At 37.6% G+C, this 15,739-nt stretch overlaps 1 protein-coding gene across 1 annotated transcript in view; it reads right to left on the bottom strand.

The window, feature by feature from the left end:
* The window catches only part of cenpp (centromere protein P), a 109,456-nt gene that overhangs the window by 90,469 nt on the left and 3,248 nt on the right, over window positions 1-15,739 (bottom strand). The window contains exons 2-6 of the mRNA XM_061890834.1: window positions 14,233-14,413; window positions 13,967-14,121; window positions 13,767-13,855; window positions 7,121-7,209; window positions 3,506-3,602 (exon numbers count right to left, since the gene is read on the bottom strand). Of these exons, the coding sequence (XP_061746818.1) occupies window positions 3,506-3,602; window positions 7,121-7,209; window positions 13,767-13,855; window positions 13,967-14,121; window positions 14,233-14,384 (582 nt within the window). The 5' untranslated portion in view covers window positions 14,385-14,413. The remainder of the gene's footprint in view (window positions 1-3,505; window positions 3,603-7,120; window positions 7,210-13,766; window positions 13,856-13,966; window positions 14,122-14,232; window positions 14,414-15,739) is intronic.

Genomic DNA, 15,739 nt, shown 5'->3' with positions numbered 1-15,739 from the left:
ATGTGAAAGTTAATTCTAGATTGTAAATAATGCCCCTCACCTGAATGAGGACATAATCCGACAAGTTGGTCAACATTGACAGCCAATTCAGACCTGGGAATGGCGAGAAAGACACGAAAAGATGCTTGGTTCCACCCCCTTTTTTTCCCACAAGAATTATGAGTCAATCTTCCTCTAGATGGGAATATAACAACATCCAAACAGTCAGCATCCTAATGATCGCAGACATTGTACAGTGAGTGATGTTTAATCATGTTTGTTGGCTCTCGTGGTGTCTGCAGTGAGCAGTAATCAGTGAGGTTGTCACAGGAAAAAGCGAACGCAATGATGCATTTTTTGTATTAATGCGCCACCGTATTCTTAAAATTAGCTAAATATGTTCAATGTTGTAATAAATGTGCCCGTTACTACATTACATACATACTGAAAGTATACTGTATATGTAATAGATGGATCAATTGTACTTTATTGATTCCGCCTGAAGAAATCAATAAAGTACTATCTATCTATCTATTACATATACAGTATACTTACAGTATGTATGTAAGACCTTGATGGAAGTGCTAGAATGTTTTAGGTAGCCCGTAAGGACCAGATGAGTCGCCCGCTGGCCTGTTCTAAAAATAGCTCAAATAGCAGCACTTACCAGTGAGCTGCCTCTATTTCTTAAATTTTATTTATTTACTAGCAAGTTGGTCTCGCTTTGCTTGACATTTTTAATTCTAAGAGAGACAAAACTCAAATAGAATTTGAAAATCCAAGAAAATATTTTAAAAACTTGGTGTTCACTTGTTTAAATAAATTCATTAATTTTTTTACTTTGCTTCTTATAACTTTCAGAAAGACAATTTTAGAGAAAAAAATACAACCTTAAAAATGATTTTAGGATTTTTAAACTCATATACCTTTTTACCTTTTAAATTCCTTCCTCTTCTTTCCTGACAATTTAAATCAATGTTCAAGTATTTTTTTTTTATCGTAAAGAATAATAAATATATTTTAATTTAATTCTTTATTTTAGCTTCTGTTTTTTCAATGAAGAATATTTGTGAAATATTTCTACAAACTTATGATTAAAATTCCCAAAAATTATTCTGGCATATCTAGAAAATCTTTAGAATCAAATTTAAATCGTATTTCAAAGTCTTTTAAATTTCTTTTAAAATGTTGTTATGGAAAATCTAGAAAAAATGATTTGTCTTTGTTAGAAATATAGCTTGGTCCAATTTGTTATATATTCTAATGAAATGCAGATTGGAATTTTACCTATTTAAGACATGTCATCAAAATTTTAAAATTAATCTTAATCAGGAAAAATTACTAATGATGTTCCATAAATAATTTTTTTTTATTTTTTCAAAAAGATTCGAACTAGCTAGTTTTTCTCTTCTTTTTTCTGGTTGAATTTTGAATTTTAAAGAGTCGAAATTGAAGAGAAACTATGTTTCAAAATTTTATTTTAATTTTTATCCTGTTTTCCCCCATTTTAAACCGTTCAATTAAGTGTTTTTTTCATCATTTTTTCTCTACAAAAAACCTTCCGTAAAAGGGAAAAAAATGTACGACGGAATGACAGACAGAAATACCCATTCTTTTTATATATGGCGACTTGTCCAGGGTGTACCCTGCCTCCCGCCTGATTGTAGCTGAGATAGGCACCAGCGCCCTCGCGACCCCAAAGGGAATAAGCGGTAGAAATGGATGGATGGAAGGTAAATTGAGCAAATTGGCTATTTCTGGCAATTTTTTTAAGTGTGTATCAAGCTGGTAGCCCTTCGCATTAATCAGTACCCAAGAAGTAGCTCTTGGTTTCAAAAAGGTTGGTGACCCCTGTTTTAGAGTGACCCCTTTAGGCTCCATTGTAAGCAGCATGTATTTACTAAAAAAGAAAAAAGTATGTGTTCTTGTCTTACATGAGGACTGTAAAATATAGGCAACATTTCAAAGAAAAGTGCAGTTCCCCTATAAGTCTAGTTGTTGTAACTCTTCAGCTGGTCAATCTGAAAAGGACCTAATGTTTAAAATATGCACACAATTCATTCGCAATTATTTCAAACTAAACGTTTCGCAATACAGTATTGCCAAACTATGATTAAAATAACTCCCCTCACAGCTTGACGGGACAAGGCTAAATAAAACATTAACTCAACTTTCATTCCTTTTGGAATAAGTGCTGCGGTCCTGAGGTCCTGTTGGACGGCCAGTACTGCTTTGATGTAAGAGGAGGCCCTTAAACCGCAACGATCACCCCACCGTAAGGGAAAAAAAGACAAAAAACTAAACACCCCCCTCTCCCTGAAAACACAGTTTGAAAACAAATCATGATTTTACTCAACAGAACAGTGCAAATTCCAAATAGCTCATTTGGAGGAAATATGAAGGAAGACAAATATGTTTTATAAATATCACCAGAGTGCTTCCATTGTTTGATTTCAAATATTTGGGACTTATAAAGACAAAAACAGGTTCCAATGGGTAAGAGAAGTTCGTTTTGCATAATAGGTCCCCTTTAAGAGACGTAATTCTCTGCTCATGACCTCAGTAGATCAGCTTTGTGCGTGCTATCAAGTTTGCACATATTTTAGTACACGCAAACATCTCGTAGAAAAGGCCCTGAATGTTTGCATTCCTATAACCTTCTTGTTTGAATTTTTTTCACTACAGAGGAAAAGATACCAGGAACTTTCGTACTGAAAGATGAGAGTCAAAGCGATTTGTGTCAAACCAAAGGGAACAATTTACAGCTTCCAAATCTCACATTCGGCCTGAGAGAACTTCCAGTGACTAAGGAGACATCTGGTCCCCTCTTTAAAGCCATTAAGGATGTTAAGGTGCATCGCTTGAAAAATTCTCCTGAATTTAAACATGCAAACTGTAACAGTCCTCCTTGTTGTACTACATTGGTGTGTCATGTGGCACCGTGTTTTTTAACCCCAGAGTTGTGGCCCATTGTTGGGCCACGAACACCACATACAGCCCGCCAAAAAATATCTTTTTAGGAGCTGTGGGTCGCTTGTGCCGCAGTGGTACTCTGTTGTAATACACTTTTCCACCACTATTTGGCAGTAACGACAATATCAAACAAACAAGAAGTTTGGAGCTAAAGTCACAGAGACATTTCTTAAGCGCAAATAGTACCACTAAAGTGGTGAATCTGTATTTTCATTTGCACACTATTGACAGTTCATTTAAGAAATATATTAAGAAATATAAATTGTATTATAATACATTTGAAAATATATATTTTTTAATATTATTTTTATTTTATTTTAGCACTGTAATTAAAATTAAGCCGAAGATGACTAATTCAGTGTTAATTTTGGAGTGGGCCGGGCTCCTTTGTAGTGGAAAAGTTGGGCCCGCCAAGTCAAAAAGGTTAAAAAAAAAACCCTGATGTAGCACACAATAGCAGCTACAATACAGCCTGGTATCACGACGGCATGACAATGTAGCGAGGAGGTTGCTATCCACAAGTCTCGTTCGATGCAGCTGTGTCTTTGCTTACCTGAAAGTGTTGGAAGGTCCGCCGTCGCTCGTCAATTCTGTCTGAGAAAGTCCTGAGAGTCCTGAAGAAAAGCAGGAGGTCTCTGTTCTCCTCCACCCTGAAAGGCCATTTTGTGCAATTTTAGCTACAAAAACTTATGTAGGTAAAGGTTGAAATGTTGAGTTCAGAGCAAGCACACAAAGAGATACAATGACACCTAATAAATGAATGCCTGGGCAGTAGTTGGCAATGTCACTTTGGGGAGAAACACGACCAAGATAATTTTATTGTGATTTAAATGAATAGATTATTCAAATATGCCGCAAATTAAAGATGACCTGATCGATACGCCAACCAATCAGTATCAGCTGCTCCTCTGGCCGACTAGCGACAGATGGGCAGTAACAATCTACATGTAGTGAAACTATGTGGCTTAACTACATTTCTCAGTAGAATGGTGGTAGCTTCACTACTTTTAAAACTTTGCTTACTTTTGTGACGACCTCCTATAAGTTTTTTAATCAATCAGAAATATCAAGCAGCTCAATGCGGCAAACATGGATAAGTGTGGAGAAAGTGTTTTGCATTGTGTCCCCATCTTCCCTTCTAATGGATTTAAATGGGTGTAATTTAAATTTTCTTCTGCTGATTGGTGCTTCCATCCATCCATTTTTCCTACAGTATGTCCCTTTTGGGGTCATGGGGGGGGGGGGTTTGCTGGAGCCTATCTCAACCTGGACAAGTCGCCACCTCATCGAAGGGCCAACACAGATACACAACATTCACACTTACATTGGTTGACTTTTTTATAATATACTGTACATTAAGTTCAAAGAGCAGGTTTTATTATGTGTGACCATGTTTGTTGATTTTTTTTAACTACACTACCGTTCAAAAGTTTGGAGTCACTCTGGTTAGAGCCTGTTTGTGCTGTCCTCTGAAGGGAGTAGTACAAACCGTTGTAGGAAATCTTCAATTTCTTAGCAATTTCTCGCATAGAATAGCCTTCATTTCTAAGAACAAGAATAGACTGTCGAGTTTCAGATGAAAGTTCTCTTTTTCTGGCCATTTTGAGCGTTTAATTGACCACACAAATGTAATGCTCCAGAAACACAATCTGCTCAAAGGAAGGTCAGTTTTGTAGCTTCTGTAACGAGCTAAACTGTTTTCAGATGTGTGAACATGATTGCACAAGGGTTTAATTTAAATTTTCTTCTGCTGATTGGTGCTTCCATCCATCCATTTTTCCTACAGTATGTCCCTTTTGGGGTCATGGGGGGGGGGGGGGGGGGGGGGGGGGGCACAGCTCGGTTGGTAGAGCGGCCGTGCCAGCAACTTGGGGGTTGCAGGTTCGATTCCCGCTTCCGCCATCCTAGTCACTGCCGTTGTGTCCTTGGGCAAGACACTTTACCCACCTGCTCCCAGTGCCACCCACACTGGTTTAAATGGAACTTAGATATTGGGTTTCACTATGTAAAGCGCTTTGAGTCACTAGAGAAAAGCGCTATATAAATATAATTCACTTCACTTCACAATTCACTTTCTAATCATCAATTAGCCTTCTGAGCCAATGAGCAAACACATTGTACCATTAGAACACTGGAGTGATAGTTGCTGGAAATGGGCCTCCGTACACCTATGTAGATATTGCACCAAAAACCAGACATTTGCAGCTAGAATAGTCATTTACCACATTAGCAATGTATAGAGTGTATTTCTTTGAAGTTAAGACTAGTTTAAAGTTATCTTCATTGAAAAGTACAGTGCTTTTCCTTAAAAAATAAGGACATTTCAATGTGACCCCAAACTTTTGAACGGTAGTGTATACCATGACTAGGTATGGTTGTTTGGATTGGGTCATATAAGTAAATGCTGGCAATGTACTCAAATGGATGTACACTTAATGGTCACTAACTGGAGTCACCCCATTGGCTACCAAATGGCGCTGAAAAAACCCCACCATGCCGCCAAATTGCATATTGCACTCGTGCCTTGGGGCAAATTGAAGACGTCGGTGAACAGCATTTGGCCCAGCGGCCGTAGTTTGGACAACACTGCTCTGTGATATTGGCTCGATACCCACATTTGAAGTGTGACACACATCCCAGGACTATAAATGACAACATTTGGTACCATACCCAACAGCAGCTAAAGGAGGCCCTTTTGTAACCTTTAACCTCTTTTGAAATCTTTCTATTACAATTCAGTTTTTAAAATTTGCAAGCGTAAACGTAAAGCAAGTAGCCTGCATCCAGCACAATTTATCATTAGGCAGTGCTGACAAAATAAGGTTTTTTAATTAGTAATTTTGTCGACTATTCAAAAAATGTATCAAAGGATTATTAATCTTTAGTGGCAGCTCTCGTCTAAACAAAGGTGATTTTATTGTTCCTTTTTCGATGATATAGGAGCCAATAGCACGCACCATAAACACATTGACAAATTGCATCGGCCGTTCTCACTCATGTATACTAGTTATTGGGATTTGGCAGCATAAAACCCTGATTAGAACACATTTAGCGCAAATGAAAAAAACTCTTAACATTGTGAATTGATACAATTTACTGCAAAAAAAAAAATATTTGTTTATATATTTTTGGGTTGAAACTGAAAACCAATTCTGCTCAAGACTTTCCAAAATTTTCCACGAGACCCCAGGGCTAGACAGCAGCTGGGTGAAGTTTCCACAGATTGTTATTCCACCTCATTCTGTAGAGCTGATGGAAACATGGCTTCCATATAATGGCGGGAGAGAGTGCCCTGGCTCACTGCTGTTTTATTTAAGTGGCGAGGTCTCAACAGTTCGAAATGATTTGATTTGACACTCTGCATCTTCACAGTGGGACCAGTTAAAACATACACACTGTCAATGCAAATATGTTCCAGCGTAGTCAGAAGTTGAACTTATGAAAAGGTTGAACGCTTTTCTGCCGTACATCTGGGGTAATTTAAACTTCAAATACCATTTTAAGACTTTGCCATCTCTAATTTCTCACCACATAATTGTGCCAGCCTGAGAGTGGCTTGATATGTGCTTCTGTGACCTCAGAGCAGTTTGGCTTTGCACTATCTGTCTGGAAAAAAAACAAATTCTCCAGGCTGCATCTGATTTTCTTCAACCATGGGCCGGGGATCCAAAATGGTTTATGGTTCATTTGACCCAAACTTCCGAGTGACAAGAGCACGACTCTAGGAGCCCATGAGTAAACCATTTCCAAGATGCACTGCATCACTAAATCACCGGCTCTGTGCATTAACACTGTGACCAAATCCAGCCTGCTTCATCAAAGATCAATGTAAAAGTCTCTCACACGCGTTTGAAGAAGGCAGCTTTGTGTCTCAGTCATTATCCGCAGTGTTTTTCCATGTGTTGTTTTCCAAAATTTTGCAGACTAACACCACACAGCCCAGATGTGGCTTGGCCTCAGATATATAGCACATAGAACTTCACACATCTGCTACGACTTGCTGAAACGCTCACAGGGCTGTCAAGAGCCCCGAGGTGGTGAAATTGCAACCTTGAGATACACCTTGCTCATCTCCAGCGGTGCATAGGCTGGATTTTCCTTAGGCTCTCACGCCTGGATCGTTTGGATGAGGCAGAACATGCAAGCAGGAATTGAACAAAACACTAACCCAGAAAGAAAGCTGCTGAAGTTCGCGAGGTCACTGCCGTCCATCACCACATTCAGACTCTTTATTGTCTTCTCTGATTGGTCACCCTCCTGTATGACAAACAAGAACTAAAAACAAGGTATATGCAGTGGAACTTTTAAAGTTTAACACACTTCCAATTTGCTTGGATATTGACACCATTTTCAGACATTTTAAATCATATGTTTGTATTGTTTTTAGATATTTGAAGAGTAGGTGTGACCGCTTCATCCGAACAGGAAGAAAGAAAATACACAGCTTCCCTCAAAAATGGAACCCTTCCTTGAGACAAGTCTTTTAATGTGTTGTGGGAGAATACTGCTGGTTACATTACTAACAAAACATTGAGGTTACAGAAAGATCCATCATGATGTGGCAAAAAAAAACAAAAAACATATTAATCAAAGGTTGCAATAAAGGGTGACAAGAGGAGGCGAGTTTTGAAAAATAACGTCTATTTTCCATGTTGCAAAGCTACATCATTCATCTTGCTATCAAAACAGGCTTAGGCTTTGGAAGAAATTGATAATGCGTCTGCCATGATGGAGCAGGGAGGCAGTGAAACAGATGTTCTCGTAACTGCTGCTGCAAGAATCACAATGCTTTAAATTACAATTTTTTTTAAATTGAATATTACTTTACAGGAGCGTAATCATTTTTATTCACTCAAGTATTAAAGCGCTGGAAATGTGAAGCTGTGGCCAGCTGCTCAAGTCATTACTTAACATGTGTGAGGATAAACCTCTGCTGCCCCCTTTGGGGCGGACAATGCATTCCCTTCATCTGTCCATCCGTTCCCTACTGCTGACTGAAGACATTTAAATTGTACTTTATTTACAAACCAGATCTCCACTAAAAAGCAGCACTGTCATTGTCTGCCTGCTATTGTGGTCATTCATCATAAAAAAGACATACTGTCCTAGATAGATAGATAGATAGATAGATAGTACTTTATTGATTCCTTCAGGAGAGTTCCTTCAGGAAAATTAAAATTCCAGCAGCAGATCAATTTAAAGAAAAAAGTAAAAAGTAAATAATGGGGGTTTAAAAGGAAACAAAATAGAGAAATATTACAAAAAGAATAAAAACAATGGGAATAACAATATAACAGTAAAATAAGAATATAACAAGACAAAGTAGGCAGTAGTGACCATGTTATGAAAACGTATTGCACTGTTAATGTTTTGCATCCCCTGTCATCCTAATACCCCCCGTCCCCCGTCCCAGAGAGGAGTTGTACAGTCTAATGGCGTGTGGAACAAATGAACAGTTAAAAAAATACTGCGAGCTGAAGCAAATAGTGGTTGAAAAACTCTGCTCTATATGATACAGTACAGTTTTACAACCACAGTTCTAAACATATATTGTTAAAGATGACCGATGATGATTTTCCTCTTTTGGACCTATAAATGTTGTTACAATGTTGGTTACTCGTGTTACTCAATCCCGATGCGTCAAATCATAAGGTTCATGCACTTGGGCCTGAGCTTGCAGGCAGTTTTAGATACCTCTGCCCGCAGTGTTTGGCATTCTTTTGTAAGATTTGCTACGTTTTGATGTCACAGTAAAGTGGACGCACATATGCGTTCTTTCTTGGACATGCTCTGTCGGCAAGCCTCCTTCCCCTTTGCTGTACATTCCCTCTCGTTTTATTACTTCCTGACTGCTTTGTATCTATAAAATAAATGCAGTGTAAAATAAATATGTCCATGTTTATTTTTCATTACATTTTGGACACTATGAAATTGATTTAGCCGCTGAATATAAAAAAAAACAGCAACATTATGACTTGATTTGAGGGAATGCAAGAGAAGCTAGAATAAAGCGTTATTTCCATCCAAACGTGGCATATGCATAATAACGCCGACATGTGACATGCAGTGAAATAAATGCTGATAAAGGCAGGTTTTTTTAATAGTGGGCATGTGTACCTCATGTTGTGACTGGCAAATATATACGTATATTGTTTATAAAGTTTATTCACTGAAAAAAAAGAGCGGTAATGTTTGTTTTTAAGTGTAAATTTAATTCACATTCTGATATTTTGGAGAGACTATATCGATCGCAATCTGGAAACGAACATCTTGCGGGCAGACTCAAGGAATGGGTAACAAATGTGACTGTGAAGCAAAATGCACACAAAAGCATATTCTATACATCAGAGGCGGTCCTGGCTGGATTTACACCCTGGGCGAACCATCCCTTGACTTACCCCCAAACCCTGCCACCAACACAGCAATCTATTATTGGTATTATTGTACTATGTAATCTCAAATATGAAAATTCAACAAGAACAGAGAAGAACAAGATATATAAATACAATATATCAACACCAATTGTACAAATCCTTCATTGCATGATCTAATAAGCATCCTTGAAATATCCCTGAAGAAAACTGACAAAAAAAAAACTACTCTATGGAGCATTAAAAAAAATTCCTGCAGTAATCTATTTCGCATTTTGCATACGGATTTTGAAGAGTTCCAATGACGACAACACACCAGTTTTGCATACAGTGAACAGAAGTGGGTAGAGTAGCCAGAAATTGTACTCAAGTAAGAGTACTGTTACTTTAGAGATGTATTACTCAAGTAAAAGTAAGGAGTAGTCACCCAAATATTTACTTGAGGAAAAGTAAAAAGTATGTTGTGAAAAAACTACTCAAATACTGAGTAACTGATGAGTAACCTGTTCGTTTTTTGATTAGGGCAAAAAGTAATGCACAAAAACATAAAAATAGCAATGAACAAATTCAGAGCAAGGAATATCTCTTAAGGAACTAAAACAATAATATATATTAAATAATATATATATGGTTTTCCACTGTAGTGAAAAAAAAATTGAAAATGAATTTCACCTTTGCAACCTCATTATGCTATTGGCTAAGTTTTATATTCATAAATGTAAGTTTCTCAATACCCAACTTGTTTTTTGTGCCTTTAAAAAAGATTTAGAACTCTACATTAAAACACTCTACCTCTAACAACCAAAAAGCTGTGAAAACGATGATGCTGTGTTCCAAATTTAAGTTATTTACTGATATTGAGTGAGCCTATGGCTTTGCACTTTGTTTATTTTATATATATATTTGTTTTGCATTCTTTTTTAGTTACTTTGAATTTACAACCCCTGGCGCTGTTTTGTAAGGATTTTGTACTTACTTTGATCATTATTTTCAACTGTTTGTAAATGTTGAAATTTATAAATAAAGGTTTATATAAAAAAAAAGTGTGCAGTTAATTATGTGACCGCCTGGTTCTTTCTGATTGGTGAAACGGAGTCAAACGTCACCAGTGACTGCATTTGATTGGTGAAACGGAGTCAAACGTCACCAGTGACTGCATTTGATTGGTGAAACGAGGCATGTGATAGATCCTACTTTGAAGGTCTGTCTAACAAACCAAAAGAAACAAAGCGTGCATTAACAGATCGATAAAAATCAGTAGCGAGCTGAATGTAGATGAATGGAGCGGAGTAAAAGTAGCGTTTCTTCTCTATAAATATACTCAAGTAAAAGTATGTTCCATTAAAACTACTCTTAGAAGTACAATTTATCCCAAAAGTTACTCAAGTAGATGTAACGGAGTAAATGTAGCGCGTTACTACCCACCTCTGACAGTGAAACAGCAGATAATTAACATAATGTGAATTTAGTCTTCAGACTGGGACAGATTATTCAACCCGTGTTTTTCTCCCGGTTTACAACTGGCATTAACATTAACAACAGGCGTGAAATGCAATCTAGAACTTGGCCGTCATCAATGACATCATCATACGAAATCTGTTGGGCAACTGTATGATTGATGCTGATGATGGCAAGTCCAGAGACAAGTCCAGACATCGTGGACCTCAAGTACATTTTAATAAGCTTCAGCCTGGAAAAAACTCCTCGGCTTCAGCTCCTGTCACTCCTTAACTCGTATAGTTGCAAGTTCAGCAAAACTAAAAACCAAATACAGTCGTCTTCTGTGGCTAACAGATACCTTACCCACCTGCTCCCTGGTTTAAATGTAACTTAAATAATGGATTTCATTATGTAAAGCGCTTTGAGTCACGAGACAAAATCGCTATATAAATATAATTCACTTCATTTAGCTATTTTTCATCAGTTTTCTTTTGCAGTATATTTGATTAGTATTTATTTTTGTAATCAGCCTGACCTAAGCCTTGAAAATAATATTTGTGATTAACACATGCTTTTCTATCATTTGACAAGGTTGTACACTGTAAGTAGTTTATATATAATTAGGATTAAATAGGATTAAAATCAAGAGTAAGATTACTAATTCAGTGTTAACATTTGAGTGGGTACCAGGCCTCTCTGTATGTTGAACAAGTTAAAGAGGCCAGGTTGCTGGGAGTTACAATAGATGAAAGACTATCTTGGGCTACTCACATTAAAAACATAGTAACAAAAATGAGCAGAAGCATTTCAATCATAAGAAGAAGTGCCTATTTTTTAACTAACACAACTATGAAGCAAGTTATACAATCCCTTGTATTGTCACATATTGACTACTGCCCAGCAATCTGGTCTAATGCATCTAAACAAGATCTAAATAAAATCCAGCTGACCCAAAACAGAGCTGCCAGACTAGCTCTCCATTGCTCATTTAGGACTGGCATTGAGATCATGCATCATGAATTGTCATGGATGAAAGTTGCTGAAAGACTAGCGTGTAGTTTGATTCTATTTTTAAAAAACATCTATACATACCATAAACCTTCATATCTGTATTCTCAGCTCTTGCTTGCCAGAGACAGTCACAACTACGGTACCAGGCTAGCCCAAAGAGGTGCTCTCACCCGTCTTAAACCCAAAAGTGATGTTTTGAAAAACACTGTAATGTATCGGGCAATCACTTACTGGAATAGACTTCCACAATATCTGCTATCAATCACCAGCATAGTGGGCTTTAAGAATAGACTAAAAGGAGAAGTATTGTGTAAAGAGATTATTCTAGATTGTACCTAATGTCATGACTGTTTTTATTGACTATTGGGTATTTTATTGATTATTGGATAAGCAGCAGAAAATGGATGGATGATACTTTTTCGTCACTTATTGTTTGTCTTTGGTACACTAATGTGTATATTTTAGGCCAGGGGTGCCCATTACGTCGATCGCGAGCTACCAGTCGACCGCGGGGGGTGTGTCAGTCGATCTCCAGCCAGGCTTTTAAAAAAATAGACCTAAAAATTAGTGATCATCAATCTTCACCAAGACGTCACTTAAATGACATTCACGGTACCGGAGGGTCTTGTGAGATGACGCTGGCTGTTGCAAGATCATTATTATGAAAATATGACCGAGAGGAAGGCGAGAAACACTTTTTATTTCAACAGACTCTCGCGCCGTACCTTCCGTCAAAACTCTAAAGGCCGACTGCACATTTCCTATCTTCACAATAAAAGCCCTGCTTCATGCTGCCTGCGCTAACTAAATACAGAGTCTCGGAAAACTGGCGTGCACAAGCGATCCCTCAGAAAGCTGGCGTGCACATCACTTGTGCACGCCAGCTTTCCGAGACTCTTATTTTGTTAGCGCAGGCAGCATGAAGCAGGGCTTTTATTGTGAAGATAGGAAATGTGCAGTCGGCCTTTAGAGTTTTGACGGAAGGGACGGCGCGAAAGTCTGTTGTAATAAAAAGTGTTTCTCGCCTTCCTCTCTGTCATTTTTTCATAATAATGAACTGGCAGCAGCCAGCGTCATCTCACAAGACCCTCGGGTGCCGTGAATGTCAATCAAGCAAGCCACGGAATTTGCCGCCAATATTTTTCTTGTAAAGTGTATGGAAGCTGGATGAATTAAATGCCAAAAACCAACCACTTTCATGTGGTATTGTACAGAAAGGACAACTTTTTTTCTCCTCCATTTGAAAATGTGGGCGTTATCATCATTACTGTCTGATTCCAATCAATGCAAGTCATCAGAATCAGGTAATACACCAACTTATATTCTTGTCTTTGTGAAAGAAAGACATCTACATGTGTTACAAATGCTTGTACTATCATTAAACACATTTAACTTGTTTACAAAAATGTCTCTTTCATAAATAAATAAATATAAATGATATATATAAATGAGGTAGATCCCCTCGAGTTGGTCAATTGAAAAGTAGCTGGCCTGCAGAAAAAGTGTGGGCACCCCTGTTTTAGGCCATTAGTTCTTTGTTTTATTTTTGCAAAAATGTATACAGTATATATATTTTTATATTGCTATTTTTATCTTTGGTATTAAAAATATTATGTAACAAAATTTAATAGCATTTTTTGGTTCTTTGTTGTTGTTATTTTTTGTATTATGACAATTTATTATTGGATCATGTTGTACTGCATTTTAATCTTTTGTTCTGTGGTTGTGTGATGTTTTTTTTGCCTGGACACCAGGAAGAATAGTCTCCACTGCGGTGTAGACTAATGGGGATCCTTAATAAACTAACTAATAGTAGTGGAAAAGATGGACCCCGAGGTCAAAAAGGTTAAGAATCCCTGGCCTAGACTACGAGGAAGTGTGTTAAATGTCGAATAAAATCATCGTAAATTTCCTTTACATGACTACATCAACAAAGTCAATCAGAAGTGAACATTACAATGTGGCCTGAGACTTTAAACATGGAGGACTCACCTTGACCTCTGATATCTGAAACTCAACCTGGAACTCCAACCCTGAGCAATGACCAGAAATGCACATCTGTTGGACCAACTTAGTACTACCTAAAAGACACAAAGCCAAAGTAGTGTTAGTGCATCACTTACACTGATTGAACATACTACATACTGTTCAGGTCAGAAGTTAAGTTATTATATAAAACATTATTGTATTACTTCTTTCCAGTGAGTGTGTGGTGCAGCAGTTGAGAGTGATGCCATTCATCTGGCTCTGGCGCTGCAGATCCTCCTCCAGCTGCTCCACCTCCTTCTTAAGACAGGACAATACCTCCTCTGCGCTTCCTGGCAGCGTCTGGCCACGCAAATGTGACCTGTGGAGACACAACACGTTTCTCGAACATCGTCATTTGCAGAACCATAGAACATATGTTTGTGTGTGTGTGAAAAATGTGTTTTGATTTGAAAAACGGATAAGAACTCACAGGGCATGTTGCATTTGTTCACTGAAATATAACGTGTGGTCTCTGTGGTTTTTCTGCTGCTCTTGCAGGTTTGCCACTTCAGCCTGGAGATGCTTGATTTGGTCTTCCAGCAATTTCACCTCCTCAACGTTCTTTGCGTTCATGTTCTCCATCCTGATGAAGAAATCTTGCCCCGTGTATCCTAGTCATATGACAACAACAGGTTTAGTAAGGACTCATGGGGTAACTAACATTGTAGGGTTACTTCATTAGATACACCTGAACATTGTCAAACTAAAAGGACCGGGGGCCATATCTGGCTTGTCACATCATTTTATGTGGCCCGTGAAAACAATATGCTATAGTAAGTAATTTTTTCTTTCTTAATGTATTTGTTCTAGGGATGCACCGATTAATCGGTAACCGAATATATTCGGCTGAATAGGGCAAAAAAAGCCACATTCGGCCTTCGGTGGAATGAGTTAAAAACAAGGCCGAATAGTGGCGTGTGACGCAATTTTTTGACGCGGTGACGCAATTAACCAACGTGCAGTGACGTTGGGATATGTTGTGTACCTGTATAAGTGTATGAGGTTACAAGCACACACTTAATTGAGATTTACTTGAGCCTTCTGTTTACATTATTAGCATATCTACTGTGGCTAAGCAATAATTCATTTGTTGTGGGTTTATCCACTTTAATGCACTTTTTTTTTTTTGGAATGCATGTTTTGTTTGAAGGCCTAATAGAAATGAAAAATTTTGTGTTTTTTTTGAAAAGCAAAGGCTACTGGAATATTTAAAAAATGCCAATATTCAATAAAAAAATACTTTATTTGAAAAACGTGTTTAAATATTTATTCTAGGCTATTTATGCAATATTAAAAAAATTGTGAAAAACTGCAATCATTATTCGGTATCCGGTATACGGCCTTTGGCCAAGCGTTTAAATTTTATTCGGCTTCGGCCACAAATTTTCATTTCGGTGCATCCCTAATTTGTTCTTTCCATTTTGACAAAATAAATATATGTACTGCATAGGGCTGGGCTGATAAAGCGATATCAAAACATATCCCGACAGACAAGTGATCATCTCAATATAAAATGCATTCGATAAAATGTCCGATGACTGAAGTATGCTGATAGCAACCCAACCTACCCGTCCCAACCCCCTCAACGTCCCACCCCCCGTATTGTAAATAATGTAAATAATTCAATGGATATAATCTGATGATTAACTTGTGTGATGACTGTATTATGCTGATAGTATACATATTTGTACCATGAATTGATTAACGTGGACCCCGACTTAACGAGTTGAAAAACTTATTGGGGTGTTACCATTTAGTGGTCAATTGTACGGAATATGTACTGTACTGTGCAATCTACTAATAAAAGTTTCAATCAATCAATTCTGTTTGGAACACATGGTCATTTGGCATCTCATTGCCCCGAAATGTTTCTGTCAAACACCAGAAAAGTGAACTTAACCCTTATGAATAGTTTTTACCTCCGTTTCTTACGGTTT

This window comes from Nerophis ophidion, linkage group LG02 (assembly GCF_033978795.1).
Source record: "Nerophis ophidion isolate RoL-2023_Sa linkage group LG02, RoL_Noph_v1.0, whole genome shotgun sequence".
NCBI lineage: Eukaryota > Metazoa > Chordata > Actinopteri > Syngnathiformes > Syngnathidae > Nerophis > Nerophis ophidion.
Note: the sequence above shows the minus strand (reverse complement) of the source record. Positions and strands in the feature narration are given on the sequence as shown.